Source organism: Peromyscus californicus, unplaced genomic scaffold (assembly GCF_007827085.1).
Source record: "Peromyscus californicus insignis strain IS unplaced genomic scaffold, ASM782708v3 Scaffold_5__1_contigs__length_169319896, whole genome shotgun sequence".
Lineage (NCBI taxonomy): Eukaryota > Metazoa > Chordata > Mammalia > Rodentia > Cricetidae > Peromyscus > Peromyscus californicus.
The window spans coordinates 13,451,452-13,470,761 of NW_026294573.1; the positions used below are offsets into that span (position 1 = coordinate 13,451,452).

The 19,310-nt window shown below is 51.7% G+C and overlaps 1 protein-coding gene across 2 annotated transcripts; it reads left to right on the plus strand.

Moving 5' to 3' along the window:
• Positions 1-4,020: 4,020 nt before the first annotated feature.
• Positions 4,021-18,230, plus strand: Padi6 (peptidyl arginine deiminase 6). Of its 2 annotated transcripts, none has more exons than XM_052718483.1 (16): positions 4,021-4,112; positions 4,641-4,818; positions 5,316-5,388; positions 7,170-7,237; positions 7,887-7,995; positions 9,171-9,296; positions 10,899-11,080; positions 11,326-11,429; positions 12,293-12,404; positions 13,635-13,742; positions 13,947-14,101; positions 14,871-15,027; positions 15,112-15,235; positions 16,532-16,602; positions 17,303-17,464; positions 17,997-18,230. In XM_052718483.1, exons 1-16 carry the CDS (start codon positions 4,021-4,023, stop codon positions 18,228-18,230), a joined length of 2,055 nt encoding a protein of 684 aa, XP_052574443.1. The 2 variants fall into 2 exon arrangements, with proteins under 2 accessions (XP_052574443.1, XP_052574444.1); XM_052718484.1 differs by having other exon boundaries at positions 10,902-11,080.
• The last annotated feature ends 1,080 nt before the right edge of the window (positions 18,231-19,310 follow it).

The following is a 19,310-nucleotide window of genomic DNA, read 5'->3' on the forward strand; positions in this document are numbered from 1 at the left end:
ATTGTGAGTTAAAGGTAGCCTAGGCTAGATAGTGAGATTTGTCCCAGAACAGGATACTTTCCTAAAATCTCTGCCCTGCCCATAAGAAAGGGATGAATAAAACCTGAGTCTAACCATGAAGCGGGACAGCTGCTCCCCTGGCTAGAATTTTCTGGGTCGACGCAACTTTCCCGTGACCCAGAGAGGCTGGGGACAGTGGGAAGTTATGCAGGACACAGACCCCTGCAGACTAGAGGTCTGAGGTTGCAGAAGGATATGGGGGGGAGGGGCTGATGGGTAAAGCAGCCCCCGAAATGGAGGGAGCTGCCTCAGCCATCGTGGGGGAGAAGGAGCTGCTTCCAAGAGAGCCAGGGCAAAACACAGAGTGGCCTCATGAATAGCTCATTGGCTAAAGTAAACTAAAATGGAAGCCAGGCGTGCTGACCTGGTGTGCGAGGCCAGGTCTGGTGGCACGTACCTGCAATCCCAGCACTAGAAAAGAAGAAACAAGAAGAACAGGAATTCAAGGCCATGCTCACATGCATATCAAGTCAGAGGCTAGCCTGAGCTACATGAGACCCTGTCCCGAAGAAGGATAGCTGCGATCATTTTAAAAGAGGAAGGGCTGGGACTAGAGCAGCTGTTCTCAACCTCCCTAACACTGTGATCTTTTAATACAGCTCCTCTTGTGGTGGTGACCCCCAATCATAAAATTATTTCCATTGAACTTCATGACTGTAATTTTGATACTGTTAGGAATCATAATGTAAATATCTGATATGCAGGATATCTGATACGTGACCCCTGTGAAAGGGATTGCAACCCTCAGATTGAGAACTGCTAAGGGGTTAAAGCACTTATTGCTCTTGCAGAGAACCCAGGTTTGGTTCTCAGCATGTCTATGATGGCTCACACCTGCCTGTAAATCCAGTTCCAGGGCATCTGGTGTGCCCTGCTGACATCTCTGTGCTCCTGCCCACTTGCGGCACGTTTACCTACACACAGGCACATATTCATAAAATAAAATCTTTGTAAAAACATTTTTTAAAAGATTCTCTCACCTCTAGATAGCACCGTGGGGTGGGGACAATGCCTTTAACACATGGGGTCTTTGGGGACACTCTAACCAGAGTTTCAAGCCTGCAGAATCCTTGAGTAGATAAAAACCAGATGGGCCTCAACAGCAACCTAACCTTGCTCAACTACAAATAAATGAAATTTGGGTTATTTTCTGAAAAAAAAAAAGTTTATAAAACTTAACCCCAGCCAATCATAAGCTGTAAAGCTATAACTGTGACCCTGGGCTTTTGCCATTGCAAACCAATCAAATAATGTCCTTTTACCTCTTTGTTTTCCCAGTAAATACTTGCCTCTAGCACCTCGTCCTTGGGATGCTAACCCTCTCAGTTTGGTGTACACCCATGGACAAATGACTTCTTCCTTAGATAAGCTATGTGTCACTCATCTTCTTTCTCTCCTTCCTTCCTTCCTTTCTCTTTGACACAGGGTCTCTCTATGTAGCCCTGGCTCACTCAGAACTGCCTATTGGAACAGGCTGGCCTCGAACTCAGAAACATTCCTGCCTCTGCCTCAGGTGTTGGGATTAGAAGTGTGGCCGCCATGTGTGTGTGTGTGTGTGTGTGTGTGCGCGCGCGTGCGCGCGCGCATTCTCACACCGCGGTGCACATGTAAGGACTGTCGGAAACACTGCGTTTCTTCTTTCCGCCATGTGCGTTCTGCACATCGAACTCCACACACCAGGCTCCGTGGCAGGCGTCTTCACCTACTGAGCCACCTAACCAGCCCTGACTTTCCTTTAACCTTTGTTAAATCCCTTTGTCCCCCTCCCTTCCTCAGAGACTGCCTGGGAGTGTCTGAGACAGATGTGATAAACACCACAAACCAGGTGTTCCTAAAACCCAGGACGGAACTCAGTCCCCCATAGTTCTTGAGGCCTGAGACCACAGCAGTTTCACAGGGTTAGGACTAAGCTAACCCCCTCACCTTCCAAAGGTCCCCCAGGAGAGCGCCTCTCCACCACTTCAGGCTCCTACTGACTGCTAGCTTCCGGTTCCTGCCTTCGATGTCACGTACTTGTTTGTTTGCTTTTGTGGAGACAGGGTCTTGCTAGTAGCCCTAACCTACCTGGCACTCCCTTTGTAGCCAAAGCTGCCCTCAAATGCATAGCCATCTTTCTGCCCCAGCCTTTCGAGTGCACAGATTATGGGTGTGCACCTCCAAAGCCAGCTGGGAGCTGGTACCATCATTCCTTCTCTGATAGGCGGGTAAAATGGAGAGAGGAATGGAGGTGCCCCCCCCCCCCCAAGCTCTGCCCTGCACCAAGATCTTCTGGGAAATCAGCTGGAGAAGCTCCTGTACGGAATCCCCTTAATTAACCCAGGCTGGTGTCCTACTCTTGATCCTCTGCCTCAGTCTACCAAGTTCTGGGACTGCAGATATGACCCAGCATGCTCAGCTTGTAGTATAGGAATGATGGGAACTGAGCCTAAGGCCTGGAGGTAGATAAATTCTCCATCAAGGAGCTACACTCCCACCCACCCCCTTTTTAAAAACTTTGACACACTCTTATTGAATTGCCTAATCTAGCCTTGAACTCACTCCATAAGCACAGGCTGGCCTACCTCAGCTGGGTCTTTTTTCCCCCTAACAACAAATACGTATACTATGGAATGCAATGTTATTTTGTGGTTTTTGAAACAGGGTCTCAGGAGGCACAGGTAGGAGGATCTCTGCGAGTTCAAGGCCAGCCTGGTGAGTTCCAGCTGAAAAACAAAAAAAAAAAAAAAAAGAACAAGAAGAAAGAAAGAAAAACAACAGGGTTTCATTCTGTAACCCAGGCTGGTCTCAAACTCACAGGACTCCTCCTGCCTCAGTCTGAGTGCTGAACCGCAGGAACCACCACATGTGGTTTAGTCATTTGACCTAGGTATGCATTACTAAAAGAGACCATGAAACTCACCGATGTATCTGTCAGCAACTTATTGTAGGGTGTGAGGATGTTGACTGTTTTAGCAATTTTGAAATATACAATAATTATAAAATTTCCTTTTTGTTTTGTGGGCCTAGATGGACAACAGCTGTAAGAAAGGCTCCACAGGTTTACCCCATGCACCAGCTGGTGCTGCCCACCCCCCACCCCACCCCCACCTCACACAGGAGACACAGCTATAAGCCACTGGATCACCTTCATCACCAGGAGAAAGGCTGCAGGTTGTCTGCCAGGACCAGGGATTTGAAGAGCTAATCAGCTTCCCCAGCGGGGATCTTAGCACTTGGCCAAACTCCTCTCCATCAATTGCCAAGTCGAATACATCCTAGAGCAGTAATTCTCAACCTTCCTAATGCTGCGACCTTTTAATACAGTTCTCATGTTGTGTTGTGGGGACCCCAAAACATAAAATTATTTCGTTGCTACTTCATAACTATAATTTTGCTACTGTTATCAATTGTAGTGTCAATATCTGATATGTAGAATATCTGATATGTAGGATATCTGATATGAGACCTCAGAGGGATTGAAACCCGCAAGTTGAGAACCACTGTCCTAGAACCAAGACCCTAACCTTGAGATGTAGCACCCTGACCACAGCCCCTGATGTCCTCTGGAGACCTTCACCCTGGCAGCTCTAGCAGAGTCTGCTAATGCCTTGGACCATGCAGGTTCCGACTTCCCAGAATGCCCCCTTGCTCCCCCCAGTGGAAGGCCAGAGCTCCAAGTGATTAACCTCTGATTCCCCAGGGCCGCAGGGTCTACAGGCAGCAGCTGATACACATTGATACTGACTGAAAGGGCCCCGCCACCCCCCTCTCCCCTCCTCGCTCCTGTGCACCTCCCACAGCCACCAGGGAGAAAAGCAGACACACCTGGGTGGGATTGAGGCCGCGAACCCTTAACAAGGGGGCGGACTGGGGCGTTCCTTACCCTACTAAAGAGGAAGGCAAGGGGGGCATGACAGCCCTAGACAGTTACTTTGGTAGGTAAGGGCTGCACCCGAGAGTGGCTGGCCTGGAAGCCTTGCCATGTCTTTCCAGAGTACTCTCAGCCTGTCCCTGGACAGTCCCACCCATGCCATTTGTGTGCTGGGCATGGAAATCACACTGGACATCAGTGGGTAAGGCTTCGGGGTATCTAAAGGGGTTCTTGCAAGGGGTGGTCTGAGTAGAGGCCCCGTGCCCAGGAATCAGCTGAACTGACTGGCCTCCAGGAATCTGGTTTGGTCTACAGGGGCCTTCCAGTCCCACTGCAGGAGACTACCTTACAGTTTTCCTCTGCTTCTTGCTCCTAAGAGCTCCCTTAGCAGTCGTGAAGAGTAGGTGAGGGGATGTTTTCCTTGTGGTTCTTGCATTTGCTTGCTCCGTGCATGGGAACTGGGGCCTGTGTATAAAATGAAGATTTGGTTACTTGTGAGGTGTTGGTGGGAGGGTGAGGTTGGGGCTGGAAATCATCAGGAAGAATGGAGGTCACAGGGGTAGGGGTGGTAAGAGAAAACCTGAAGACACTAGGGCCCCCCAAACTCCACTGACCAGCAGGCCACTTCCTCAACCCCGTAAGATGGATGAGGATTGGAGAGCTGTCCTCAAACCCTGCTAGGCTAGTGAGACCCTGTGCTTCTAATGTGCGTTGTCTCCGTCAAAACCAGGTGTGCCCCCGAGAACTGCCAGTCCTTCACCATCCGTGGCTCCCCCAGGATCCTGATCCACATCTCCAGCACAGTCATTACTGGGAAGGAGGATGCCGTGGTCTGGCGACCCATGAACAAACCCACAGAGGCACTGGTGAGGATGGTGTCACCCAGCCCCACTGTGGACGAGGACAAGGTGAGTCAGGGAGGGGAGAGGGCTGACCCTTACCTACCCGGGTGATCCCGGTGTGGAAGCGTGCAAGCCTGGCGGAAGCCCATTGGCAAAAGGCCAGCTGCAGCTGTCTGTGGGCAGGGAACAAGACGCAGTGTGGGGGATGGGGAGTGGATGGAACCTGCCTGTCTGTGTGTCTAGGGCAGGCAGTTTCCTGAGGCGGGTGGTTCACTAGGGTAGAACCAAGGTTGTAAACTGGACCTAATGGCGCGTGCTTATTAAGCCCAGTTAACCGGAAGGAGGATCAAAAGGGCAAGATCTGCCTGGGCTGCAGAACAAGTTCAAGGCCAACACAAGCAACTTCAGTGAGACTCTAGAAGTCCTAGGCGGTCGAGGCCCTCGGGCCAGCTCACAGTGGGCTGCTGGAAACAAAGCTGAGGTCAAATGCCTAGACTCCACCTACCACTCTGGCGCTGGGCTCCTGCTCTCCACCCTTAACAGATCTCCCACTGTCTCCACAGGTGTTGGTCTCCTACTACTGTCCTGACACAGAGGTCCCCACGGCCACAGCTGTGCTGTACCTCACCGGCGTTGGTGAGTCTTGCTCCCTGTAGGAGCTGAAGCCCATCCAGACCTCCTCTGGAGAGCAGGGCAGCCGGTGCCAAGCCAGGGAGAGACTCCTCTTACATAAAATGCCTCCTATTGGTGCCCTTGGGGTTCGGTCACTCCTCCCTCCCTTAATTTCCTGAGGATAACGGCAACCAGAATCTGCCCCCTTCCTCACTCGCATCACTGACAGGTCTGGTACAAAATGCCTATGTCCCCTCACTGTGAATCTCTACCCTTAGCAACTTACTGATGTAAGAAGGCCTTAACTCTCCGTGTGAGTGTGCACGAGGCCAGGGGGAGGGCATCAGGTGCCCCTGGACTGGAGTTACAGGTGGTTGCGATGTCTGATCATGCTGGGAACCGAACTTGGATCCTCTGGGAGAGAAGAGCGCCTCATAGCTGAGCCATCTCTCCAGCCCCATCTCCCAGCTGCTTCGTAAAAACCAGGTGGCCACTGTGTCCTCTCTGCCTTGACCCGCTGCCGTTAGACACACCTGTCATCCTTCTCTACGCACGTCACCTGAAACACATCGAGATCCCTCTTTGATCTTTCCCAGGGCCTTTTGCAGAGCCCTTCACCCCCAGCTGGCCACCAAAGTGTTTCAGGCTCATGTAACTCTTCTATAGACTCCCAACACTGTCTCTACCCAGGCAGCCCCATAGATACATGAGTATTGCCTTCCCAACCTAGCTTATGGGTCTAACTTAATGGATCCTAAACTGATTTCTATCTACCCTGCCCCAAGCCTCTTCTTAAATTCTGTGTATGTGTTGCCGGGCGGTGGTGGCGCACGCCTTTAATCCCAGCACTCGGGAGGCAGAGCCAGGCGGATCTCTGTGAGTTCGAGGCCAGCCTGGGCTACCAAGTGAGTTCCAGGAAAGGCGCAAAGCTACACAGAGAAACCCTGTCTCGAAAAACCAAAAAAAAAATTCTGTGTATGTGTTCATGGGCATCGCATGGTAGACGCGGTCCTTGGGGTCAGAAGGGTGCTTGATCATCTTGAACTGTGGAGTTGGCAGGCAGGTGTGAGCTTCCATGTGGGCAGCGGAGCGCCATGCCTACAGGTTGGGTGCTGAGGGTGCAGCAGCAAGCCAGGGCCAGGCTCATGGCCCTGACCCTCCAGATGGGGCAAGTGGCACTTCATACAAGATCTAGGAGCTGAGACTAAGGTAAAGTTGAAAGGAGCTGAGCTGAGTGGGAAGGGTTGGGCAGTGGGATGCCACGAGAAGGTAGTCCCCCAGGAAGGCTTTGGGCAGAAGCCTGGATCCTTAAGTTTCCGAGGAATTCTGTGTTGATCCTTGTGTGTCTTCAAGTTCAAAGATTTTTCTAGAAAGGTAAGGAGGTAGATTCCCTGTTGGAATTGCTTGGACAGAAGGTGAAAGGATGAGATCCTATCGGGATCTATGTCTGAGTGTGGATGGTGGGGGCAGATGGCCCTTCCCTGACTTATTTGTGGGAACCAGCATGCCTATGAGGACACTGCCTCACCATGAGTGTCCAACCTGTGGCCCAATATAGCTATGGATACATTCCAATATAAAATCACACAAGGAAACTGAGTTGTGGTTTTTTTTTTTTTTAAATGTGTGACTAACTCATTGTGTGGAGCTCAGCATGAATTTTGAAGATGCTGAACTTCTCGACATTAAGACACCGTGTTAGGTTTTCAACAGCATCAGAGGCTGGGCTTGCCCTGTGAGGACCACCGGAGCTTCTGGGTCCCATTAGCAGTGCAGGTGTCTGAGATCTCTCCCTTTCCTTTCAGAGGTCTCCCTAGAAGCAGACATCTACCGAGATGGACAGCTGGACATGCCAAGTGATAAGCAGGCCAAGGTGAGGCTTGCCTGGTCGAGGGAGCAAGGCAGGCAGGACCTTTAGGGAGCCGTCTCTGGCCCTCAGGCCTATTATCTGACCTCCAGGGTGTCTTTAAGTTTCATTGCTACACAAGTCAAGGTCAATAAAATCGATTTCTGACTTACTGAAAAATAGCCAGGTGTGGTGGGAATGTGCCTTTCCAGCGTCCACGATGTAAAGCAGAAGCATCAGGCATTGAAGGCCATTCTTGGGAATTCCAAGCTAGCCTGGGCTATAGTAGATCCTGTCTCAGAACAAAACGAAGCCAGATGTGGTGGCCCCTGCCTGTCAAAGGCAGGATGGTGAGTTTGATGCCATCCTAGGCTTACATATCAAGACCTTTTCTCAAAACAAAATCAATAGGCAGGTGTCCAGAGGCACAGGCCTGCTTATATAGCCGCTACAGCAGAGTTAGCTTTGCCACCCCTGGACCTCTGCTGGGGACCCCTCTCTTGTAGCATGCCTCTGTCTCTGCATTCCTGAAACCTGCGTTCAGCTTCCACTCACCCAGTCATCATCCTCAAACTCTGTCCCCTGGATCCCCAGGACTGTGAGGACAAAGCTCTGCATGTGAGAAGCAGAGGGTTTGCTTGTCTCTTTCCTGCCTCAATGTCCCTGTCCTTTGCAGAAAAGATGGGTGTGGGGCCCGAATGGCTGGGGAGCCATCTTGCTTGTCAACTGTAATCCTGGTGACACAGGCGAGTCTGAAAAGACCAGTGATCAGGACAAGAACAAAGGTACACCCTTCCGACGTCCCCCACCTCTGCTACGCTCTGGCCATTCCTTAGCTAGCACACATGCAGGTCACAGCCAATTCCTCGGATGATCAAGTCTCTTTTCATAGGTTGGGAGTATATTAGTCCATAGGAAAGCATTTGCCTAACATGTACAAAGGCCCTGGGTGACATTATTGGCACACCAAAGGGTTTTATGCCTTGAAGCCGTATGAGGGGCCACATGGTTTCATACAAAGATGTGTGTACATCTTTTAAAAGAATTATTCATAAGCCGGGCGTGGTGGCACACTCCTTTAATCCCAGCACTTGGGAGGCAGAAGCAGGCAGATCTGACTTCAAGGCCATCCTGGTCTAGAGTGAGCTCCAGGACAGTCAGGGCTACACAGGGAAACCCTGTCTCAAAAAATTGATTCATTGCATGTGTGTGTGTTGGAGTCCTTGAAGTCAGAGGACAACAGATCTCCTGGAACTGAAATTTACAATTGGTTGTAAGCTACTTGAAATGGATGCTAGGAGCCAAACCCAGATCCTTTGGAAGAGTAGCAAGTGCTCTTAACCACAAAGGCAACTTTTCCAGGTCCTCTGCATGTGTTTTGAGACAAAGATCTCATGTAGCCCAGGCTGACCTTGAACTTCTGATTATCTTGTATCTACCTCCTGTGAGAATTAAATGTTTCACCACACCATTTATATATAGTGCTAGGGACTGGACACTGAGGCTTTGTGCATGCTAGGCAAACACTATCAGCTGAGCTACATCCTCAGTCCCCATGAAGAGTCTTAATCAGACAACCCATTACTTCCTGGCTATGAATGAGCCTCATTTTGCCATGGGGGGAGGGCAGCTAGAGATGAGATGTTGACCTCACAAGATGGTGAGAACTCTTGATCCCATAAAAGGGGTGTGGGAACCTCTCTATAGTGAGCAGGAGGTGCCTTCAGGCTGGGGACCCTGGAGCATCCCAGGAGCCAGAGGATCTCGGATAAGCCTTAAAGCCAGACATGATAGCTCACACCTGTCATGCCAGCACCTGGGAGGCTGAGGCAGGGGAATCGCTGTGCTCAGCCAGCCTGGACTACTAAGTGAGACTCGATGCAACTTCTCCCTATCCCTGATGCTCGCTTTCCTGTCCCAGAGCCTGGCCCGAGCCTGTGTCTGTCCTTTTTTTGTCCAGCAATACAGAACCTCTCTCAAATGACTCTGACTGTGGAGGGCCCCCACGCTGTCCTTAAGAACTACTGGCTGATCCTCCATACTTCCAAGGAAGAGTCGAGCAAGGCGAAAGTCTACTGGCTCCAGAGTAAGTCTCAGCCCTACACCACCTCTAACAGGGTGCCCAGAATCTAGAGTTGCAGGTCACAGGCTGTGTGGCCAGATCTATGTGGCAGGGACTGTCTGGCTGCCACCTTTACCAGACAGTTAACTTATACATACTACCATGGGTTAGCCAATCCATCTAGATACGGGGATGATGGTGCCTAGCTTCAGGATTCTCTTAGCTGGAAATGGAGAAATACATTTGAACTGATGGGATGCCTTATAAATATCTCCAAGTAACTCCTGCTAGGAGGATCTATAAAAAACTTAAATTTGTGTGTGGGTGTCTTGCCTACATGTATGTCTATGCACTGTGTGTGCCTGGTAATTAGAGGTCCACAAGAGGGTGTGAGGTTCTCTGGAACTGGAGTTAGGTGGTTGTGAGCCTGCAATGTGAGTGCTGGAAATCTAACCTGGGTCTTCTGGAAGGAGTGTCCAGTGCTCTTAACCACTGAACCATCTCTAGGCCGGAACCACCTTAACCCAAGACCCCTTATAGTAAACTTTTGGGATCTAGTGGCTCAGAAGCTGGAGTGGCAGTCATCATGGTGCACCCATGTGGCACCCCGTCCCCTGCTCACTCCTCAGCAGGCAAGTGGCGTGTGCTGTTTGCTGTCCAGGTTGATCGAAAGCCTGGGGAGAGGGATCAAGTGGCCTGGGGTGGAAGTGGGGGGGGTGCTGGCTTTTTCCCATAACTGGCCTGGTTTAATTGGGAGTGGTAAGAGGACCCAGGTGGTTGTTGACACCAGGGAGAAGCTTGGTAGCTCAGCTGATTTGGAGTCTAGCTACTATAAAGACAACCTGATATGTGACCAGCCACCTTCAGGGTCTCTCCTGTGGTTTACTCTTGACCTAAAACTGAAATTGGCTTCATGGTAGCGGTGGCAGGGCTCACACTCTAGGTGTCTCCTGAGATGTCTCTGGAGGGGTCATCCATCCATTATGTGGATGGCCAACATCTGGTGGGGTTGTTAAGCACATCTCTGCATGCTGAGTGTCTCAACCTTTAGGGACTCCTACAATTCTTCCCAAAGGTCAGATTTGTGAGTTCAAGTAAACGCCCTACCTCATTAAAAGTGAACACCTGAGTATGGGCTCTCTAGCTGAGTTCTGACTCCTGGTGTGCTTGTCCTAAGCCTTCAAAAGGATGTTGGTGCTGAGGCTGGGGAGATACCTCGGTCAGTAAAGCACTTGTAATCATGAATTATCTGAGTTCAGATGCCAGCACGCATCTAGGTGAGGTGTGCATCTGGAACCCCACAGCTGGGGGCGGTGGAAGGCAGAATCTTGGGGACTTGTTGACCAGCCACTTTAGTTGAATTGATAAGGCCCTGGTTCAGTGAAGGAGACCTTGTCTCAAGTAAGGTTATTGAGGACGCCTATGTCAGCCTCTGGTCTCTACATGCATGTGCACACACTTGTAAATACAGTTTGGTGCATTAAGTGACCCTTAACAGTGCTGGCGATCTCAGAGCCCTCGGCTCTGATGTTGAGAATGGATCATAAGTCTGCTGTGTTTGCCCACCTGGAACGCCCATAGCAACCAGGCAGCTCCAGCAGCCGCTCACCCCCTTCTCTCTCCTAGAAGGTACCGCCACCAGTACCTATGAACTGGTCATAGGACCTGGCAAGCCCTTCCATGTCCTGGCTCCCTTTGAGAACCGAGGGAAAGAGACCTTCTACATAGAGGCCATAGAGTTCCCATCTGCCAGCTTCACAGGCCTGATTTCCTTCTCCGTCTCCCTAGTGGAAAAGTCTCATGACCAAGTATGTCCCTGGGTCAGCGAGGATCCTTGGGCTTGGTGGAGGGAGGAGAGCTATGGGTGCTAGGCAGGACACCCACATATGGCTCTCAGTACAGCTGCGGGGGGTGGGGGAATGTTCCAGAAAGCTGTGGAAGGTAGTGGGCTCTAGTGGATGGGTTAAGATGAACAGCTGCAGACCCCAGGAGGTGCTAGGGAGAAGGGGGCAGATGGAACCAGGTCTCCATGGAGACCTGTCATATATTGCAGTTGATCCCGGAGATGCCGCTATACAAAGATACAGTGATGTTCCGGGTTGCTCCTTACATCTTCACTCCTAGCACCCAGATGCCTCTTGAGCTTTACCTGTGCAGGTAAGAGTTCCTGAGGCCACCTGCGGAGGGTGTCTCACTAGCATCCTCTTTCCGTGCTGGCAGGGAGACCCAAGAAATAAGGTCTTTGGAGAGTTGCATAGGATGTCAACATAAACACTGGGTCTGGGACTGGACTAGAATCCTGGTGAGGACACTTTCCAATTGTGACTCGCTGGTACCATCAATTCTTGAGGGTCCAGTTATTAAATTGGATGTCTTGACATCACTTTCAAATGTCATCTTGTGCCCAAGGAAAGGATGTCCACTGTAGATCCACAAGTGTTGGTGTTCTCTATGAAAACTAAAATCCCAAGTTTTTCCAAGTGTGGTGTGGGGCACACCTTGAACCCCAGCACTCGGGTGACAGAGGCAGGCCAAGTCTGAGTTTGGGGCCAGCCTGGTCTGCAAAGCGAGTTCCAGGACACTGTAGTAATAAGACATTGTCTCCAAAAAAAAAAAAAAAAAAAAAAACCCACCCAGGTGTCCAGATGTCCCCCCCATCCCCACGCCCCGCAGATAGATGACCTCATTGGCCATCTTGAGCTGCCTTGTTTCTAACAGTCCTCATGGGGAGCAGTCATCCAATGGTTTGGGTAGAGGGGCCCATACAAGGATAGAATAAAGAGCGTGTGTGTACACAGGCTGATCAAAAGGGGTGAACAGGGTTGAACTGCCACTAGTTGCCAGCATAGTCTAGGCAGAAAAAGTCCAAGCCAGTGACCTAAACTGAGATAGGGGGACAGCGGCTCCGTTTACCTTGCGGGCAGAATGTTGCCCTCTTCCCCTCCCTTGCCCCCGGGACCTGGAGTGTGACTGTTGCGAGGACCTTGAGGAAATCACAGTGGGCTTCTCTCTTGCGGCAGGGCGCTGCAGCTGCAGGGCTTTGTGGACACAGTGATAAGACTGAGTGAGAAGAGCAATGTGCAGGTGGCATCTGTGTATGAAGACCCCTGCCGCCAGGGCAAATGGCTCCAGGTAATTGACACCCCGACCTGGGGTGCTCCAGCTGTGCAGGAACGGCAGAGAGGCTCGACACATGCCACAAGATGACCTTAACACAGTGAGCCAGCACACCACCAAGGCTTGTCAGAGATCACTCTAGAGTCTAGTCCCCCTTCTTCCAGATGCTAGGCATGTTTCGAGGTCAGGTGGAGACCTTGGTTGCAGGTGTTGGAGCTGGGCTGTGAGTCTGGGCTTGTGTCTGGCCTAACGGCAGAGCCGGAGCTGGCTTGGCTTTGGTTCTGGAGAATCCTTCTGTTCCAGGCATATCTGAGCACTTACTAGAGGCTGTCGTACCAGCAGGGGCTAGAGGTGAGTAAGGACAGGTACCCTCCGGCCAGGCCGGAGCTCTGAGTGCTGAGAAAGAGAAAGGGGACCTACGGGACAGCCCTTAAGCAGGTCATTTAGGTTGCTTGAGGAAACCTTCAGTGAGGGTCACAAGACGGGGGCCACCAGCTCTACAGGCGTCAGTGCCATTGACAGAAGTCGCAATGGGTGTGCTTGGAGGAACAAGGAGGGATGGGGGCATGTAGAAGTTGCACCACGGAATAAGAGACCCTTTCAGCAAAGCACAGAAGCCAACTCAAACCAAGGTGGAGTTGACACTTGAAAGGTACAAACCAGAATTGAAAGGTCAAGGGTTAGGGATGTAGCTCAGAGTGCCTGCCTAGTGTAGAGTCCCAAGTTCATTTCCCAGCATCCTGTAAAACTGGGTGCGAGGTGGTGCATACCTGTAATCCCAGCACTTGGAGACAAGGAAGGGAAAAATTGAGAATGCAAAGCCAGCCCTCAGCTACATAGTAACTTTAAAGGCTACACAAGAAGCTGTCTCAAAAGACACCCCGCCCCATCTACACACCAAAAGTCTCTTCAGCTGAGATGCAGGGAACTTTGTTGGGGGTGGAGGGAGCCTGGCTAGAAGGCATCACAGGGCAGGCCAGAGAGCATGGTGACTGCTTGTAGGTACCAGAAACAATTGACTTGCTTTGAAAGCAGAGCTTGAGAAGACCTGTCAATGGGTTGCCGGTAGGGGGGTGGAATTCTCAGTCTTAAACCGGAAGGTGGGATGTGTTGGGCAAAGCCTCTGGGAAGGTTTTGAGGGCTGAGCAGGAGCTGACCAGGCTTCTCTCTGGCTGCTCCCAGGGAGTAGTGTAGCAGATTAAGCAGCTGATGAAGAAAATGAACTACCATCTTTGTCTCCCCCAGGATGAAATGGCTTTCTGCTACACTCAGGCTCCTCACAAGACGGTGTCCTTGATTTTCGACACCCCTCGGGTTTCCAATATGGAAGAGTTCCCCATAAAATACTCACTGGTGAGGGGCTGGGCTGTGGTCTGATTATAGTGAACCTCTAAGGCCTGGTGTTGAGCTGGGATGATGGGATGCTGGGGCCAGGGGTCCAAGGTGGCCTCTGGGGGATGGGGAATAGATGTGCATGTTCCTGCCAGTCAGGAGTGAGATGAGACCTACATCCAGTTCTTCCTATATAACACTCTTCCCCATTGGGTCTCCTCCTAGAGCCCTGGAGTTGGCTACCTGACCCACCAAACTGAAGACCACAGAGTGGCTAGCCTGGATTCCATCGGGAACCTGATAGTATCCCCACCAGTCAAGGCTCAAGGCAAAGACTACCCGCTAGGCAGGGTCCTCATTGGTGGCAGCTTTTACCCCAGGTGAGCTAGACCAGCTGGCAGGTGACGAGCTGTCAGTCTGGTCGCAGAAATTCAGTTCCCCTCAGCACACTGTTCTGCATTCTTTTTGACACTGAAGGGTACTTGAGCCTTTGGTTTGGGTAGGACTGGAATTAGAAAAAGCAAGCCTGGAGGCGGGGCTAAGGATGTGGCACAGTTGGAGAGCTTACCTAGCAAGCAGGAGGCCCTAGGTTTAGTTCTATCCCTGATTCCTGCCTCTATGGATTTGAGAGCAGCCTGAGCTACGTGGGACCCTGTCTCAAAGTAAAAACTTCCAAAAAAACTTCTTTGATTTCCCGGGGTTAAACCAACTAGGTTGTTGGACTGTTAAGTCCCCAAAACATGGGTTTGGGTTGGCGATCTTAACTCTAAAACCAGGTGATCCTGTAGTCTAGGGCTCAGTCAATTAGGATTACGGGATTTGTGCTTGAGCTAGGTCACAGTAAGGGCTACTGCAAACACACCCCTTTCTAAGTTTTGTGTGGATGAGTGCCACAGCACACATTGTGACCAAGACAACCTGTAGGCAACCAGTTCTCTATTGTGGGTCCTAGGGATTCAATTCAGGTCCCCAGGCTTGGTGACAAGTGCTCTTATCTTCTGAGCCAATTCGTTGGCACGGAGTAAGGAATCTGCTGCCCTACCTATTGGTAAAAGCAGTCCATAGCCTGGAGGTGGCCTGATTCTCGGTGTATGGTGGGCAGCTGCCCTAGGCCACAGCATCTCAAAGGCTGCTCTCTCCCTCTTCCAGCTCCGAGGGCCGGGACATGAGCAAGGCCCTGCGTGACTTCGTGTGTGCCCAGCAGGTGCAGGCCCCTGTGGAGCTCTTCTCAGACTGGCTGATGACCGGCCACATGGATGAGTTCATGTGCTTTGTCCCTGTAAATGACAAATATGATGAGGGCAAGGTTTGTGCTGGGGCTGGAGAGGGTGCGTCTGCTGGAGACCCCAGGGGCCCCGGCACAGCAGATGACTCTGGTCTCCTTTCCCAGGGCTTCCGCCTCCTGCTGGCCAGCCCCAGTGCCTGCTATGAGCTGTTTGAACAGAAGCAGAAGGAAGGCTATGGGGATGCGAACCTGTTTGATGAGGTCAGACCAGATCAGCTCATTTCTAACGGTAAAGTGACTTTTCTTAGGGCCCTTCTGTTTTTCGAGAGGGTTTCTCTGTGTAGCCCTGGCTGTCCGGGAACTTCCCTCTGTAGGCCAGGCTGGCCTCGAACTCAGATCCGCCTGTCTCTGCCTCCTGAGTGCTGGGATTAAAAGCGTAAGCCATCACCACCTGGCCACCTAGTAACTTCTCGAGCAGTTCCCAACTTGTGAGTCGAGACCCGGGTGGGGGTTGGGGTGAGTAAACAACCCTTTCACAGGAGTCGCATATCAGATATCTTGTATTTCAGACATTTACATTATGATTCCTAATGGTAGCCAAATTACAGTTATGAAGTAGCTAGAAAAATTAGTTATGAAGTAGCAATGAAATAATTTGGTGGTCGGGGGTCACCACCACATGAGGAATTATTTTAGAGGATCACGGCAGCATTAGGAAGATTGAGAACCACTGGTCTAGTCTTCATTTACCACCCTTGGTAGAGAGGGCACAGGAAGTCCTAAGAGGTGGGATGGCCATTGTTGGGACACCTCACACCAGGAGGGGGGCACCCTACGATCCAGGCAGGCCTGAGGTGAGGTTCCGGGCTGCAGTGAAGTGGCTCCATTGGCCCCAACTGGTGATGCTGTATGACCTCCCTGAGGGGCCACAGGCTTTAGGGGCCCTGACACTTCAGGTCTCCCTTAAGGAAACACAGGGGGACCGGCAAAGGTGTGCCCCAGGCCACCTTCTGACCTAAACATGAGGGGAACACGAAGGGACTGACTTTCTCCAGTAAGGTGGGGGCGTCGGGACGGTCTCTCGACCTGGGTTAGAGACTCGGGGTACCACCCCTCTCCTGAGCAACATCCTGTGATAGGGCCCAGGAATACCTTCTTGTCACAAGGTGAGAGGTCATGGGATGCATACTAGAAAGCAAAGGTGGTGTCACTCCTGGGCTGGAACCTGAGGATCGGAGTTAAAGCTGTTGACCGCAGCTAGAAGGCTCCTGGTACCCACTTAGGGGGTAGCGCAGCACAGCTGTACAGAGTTGGTGTCCAGCTGAGCCGAGTCAGGGCTGATAACACCACACTAAAGTACTCTGAACTTGCTTTCCCTCGAGCCACAGACAGTGGCTAGGGGCAGTAGATCCTGCCTGGGTTTTCTGGTGTTGTGTATCTTGGCCAGCACCAGATGTAGGATACTAGACCCAGGTGTGGTCCCTGAGACTGACAATATAGTCAGTCACTGGTCCGAGGATGCCCCAGTGGCTGGGTCATGCTGGGCATTGATCTGCCCCCTGCCTGGCCTCTTTGCTTCCCACAGGGAGGGAGTCCAGAACCATCTCTCAAGTCCTGGCTGATGAGAACTTGCGAAAGCAGAATGATTATGTGGAGGTAAAGGCTTGAGATAAGAGACTGTCCCCAAGAGGGCGCTGATCCTACTGGGGGTGGAGGCAGCTGCCAGCTCCAGATACAGATTCCAGGGGTGCAGTGGGTGCTCTGTCCACTGGGTCCTTACTACTCTTAGACCAAGAACATTCAATGCCACAGTACACTGGTGCCCTGGTCTCTGCAGAAGCCGCTGAGGGCCACTTGCCCTGGCAGGGTGGGTATGAGATGAGTCCAGGACAGGTGGTTTGATCTTTCAAGATCGAGCTGGATACCAAGGGTGGTGGCGTCAGCAGGGAAGTGTCCAAGGCAGGTATGCTGAGTAGGCAGGAGTGGCTGCTTAGATCTGAGGGAAGGACCTGAAGACTTCTGTGTGCCCCTGCCCCACTCTGCGCATGTGCTTCCTCTCCCCTCCCTCACCCCTGCCCCCCTGAAGGACTAGTGGCCACCCAGCACAGACTAGTGAGGGATCCTGGCCCTCCTGCACCCCAGCTTTTTCTCTGAATTCACTTTACGTTAGGACTACTATACTATGTGGTAAGGAAAGGCTCGCATGGACCACCAGGGCTCCTAGCTCACGGGATTTGAGCCAGTTAGAAGCCGCTCCGAGGCCTTTTCTGGATTTGTGTAGAAACAAGCAGGGCTCGGCTCCTTCCTGATAATGATGTTCACACTCCTGTCTCTCCCTGCCTTCCCTGTGGTACAGAAATGCATTAGCCTGAACCGCACCCTCCTGAAGAAGGAACTGGGCCTGACGGACAAGGACATCATTGCTATCCCACAGCTCTTCTGCCTGGAGCTGCTGACGAACGTCCCCTCCAACCAACAGACCACAAAGCTCTTTGCAAGGCCGTACTTTCCTGACATGGTGAGGGCTACTGGGCATGCCTGGTTCCAACAGTCTGCTTGGCCTTGCAGGCCAGGATGCTGGATTGTATCAGATGGGTGTGGCCTGAAATGGGAGCCTGATATAGCCTCCAGGTTCAGGTGCATAGTACCAAAGCTGCTATGAAAGGGTTAAAGATGGGTGGGGGGGGGGTGTCAGTGAACAAAGCTAAGCATGAAAGTCCGAGGATTACTGGAGCCCCTGGGTCTCAAAGCTGGCAGGGATAGGGTATGCAGACAAAAATATGGTAAGCCACCACGGTTAGCTGCTGGTCAGGGAATTCATGTTTTTCAGAGAAACATTGGCAGGCACTAGAAAACTAAGCAAAACTATTGATTTCACTGAGATTGATTGATACCTGCATGGACACAGGCTTAGGTCTGGCCAACCTTAAGGAGTGACATGTGGGTTTTCCCTGTATCTAATTCTATGTGCCACCCTACCCCCAGGATGGGCAGGGATAGCTTTTCAGGGCTCTGATCCTGCCTGACCCTAGTTCTAACTGTCTTAACAGCTGCAGATGATTGTGTTGGGCAGGAATCTAGGGATCCCCAAGCCCTTTGGGCCCCTAATCAAGGGTACCTGCTGCCTGGAAGAGAGAGTCTGTAACTTACTGGAGCCCCTGGGTCTCAAGTGCACCTTCATTGATGACTTCGAATGCTACCTGTCCAACATGGGAGACACCTGTGCCTGTATTATTATCCACCGGGTGCCGTTTGCATTCAAGTGGTGGAAGATGATCCCTTAAACCCTGGGCCCTGGGGCTGCCGCCTCTGCCCCAGAGTGAACGGCCTTTACCATAAAGCAGTTGTGGCATGTGATTCCTGGTGCACTGGGTTGATGGGGAATGGGGAGCTGGAACGGTCTTTAGACAAACCTAACTGCAGAGGAAATAAAACAGGGTGTTCTGAATGCATCTTATAGAATCTGCCTTACTTTGGAGAAGGAAGGGGCTGCTGAGGGAGCTTGCACCACTTGGATGGGATGTGGCCCCCCCCCAGTCGCTGTTCCCTCTGAGTTTATAAAGGGAAACACAGCTGGACTTAGCCAAATGCTTTGGATTGAAGCAGCTAAGCCACACCCATCTATACTCCGGGCTGGAGGAAGGAGAAGGGGGCCTTAACACCTGGCCTGCACTAGAGGAGACCGGCCTAAGTGGAGCTGGCATCCTGCTGGCAGGCAGCTGGCCCCAACAGATGGACGCTCGGCTTTCCTTATCTGTCCAGTGGTGTGAGGGATAAAGATAGCTGTGTCAGCCTGTACGGGCTCCCAAAGCCTGCAGTCCCCACTCAAGTGTCCTGTCTCACTGCCTCTGTCAAGGGCAAACAGCAGAGGGTTTCAGAGGTCTGGTACCCTCTGGGGCTCTCACTGTACTCATGACTGGGCCCCTTGAGACCTTGGCAAACATAAAGAGTGGTTCTCATCCCATGTGAGTTGGGGGCAGAGCTGGGTCTGGAGCCAGCAATGACTCCCACACTCCCAAGGGTTGTGTAGGTAGCATGGGGTACATGACCTTGCTTGTCTGATGGAGCAGTGGGAGCAGGGCCTTATCCCAGGCTGGCCTGAAGCTTCCTGCCCTGCATCACTATCCTACAGTATAGGTGTGACTGAACAGCTGTGGCCTGGGGGTGCCATTGCTGGACCCCAAAGTTTAGGGTCTCAAGTGGGTGCCCCAAGAACCCAGACTCCAGTCCAGTTGATGCAACAGCACGAGGATTTATTAAGCTTCTGTACAGAAGGCAAACTCTGCTCCTAAGAACAAGAGCCGCATCTTACTGCAGCCCCATAAGGGCTTTTAAAGGAACAACCCACAAAACCCACAAGATTA

Excerpts from the sequence above, each read along its gene's own strand:
- Padi6 (XM_052718483.1), top strand. The coding sequence starts at position 4,021 with ATGTCTTTCCAGAGTACTCTCAGCCTGTCCCTGGACAGTCCCACCCAT. Across the intron at positions 12,405-13,634 it reads GCCAGGGCAAATGGCTCCAG|GATGAAATGGCTTTCTGCTA; the intron begins GTAATTGACACC and ends TGTCTCCCCCAG. Across the intron at positions 16,603-17,302 it reads AGCAGAATGATTATGTGGAG|AAATGCATTAGCCTGAACCG; the intron begins GTAAAGGCTTGA and ends CCTGTGGTACAG.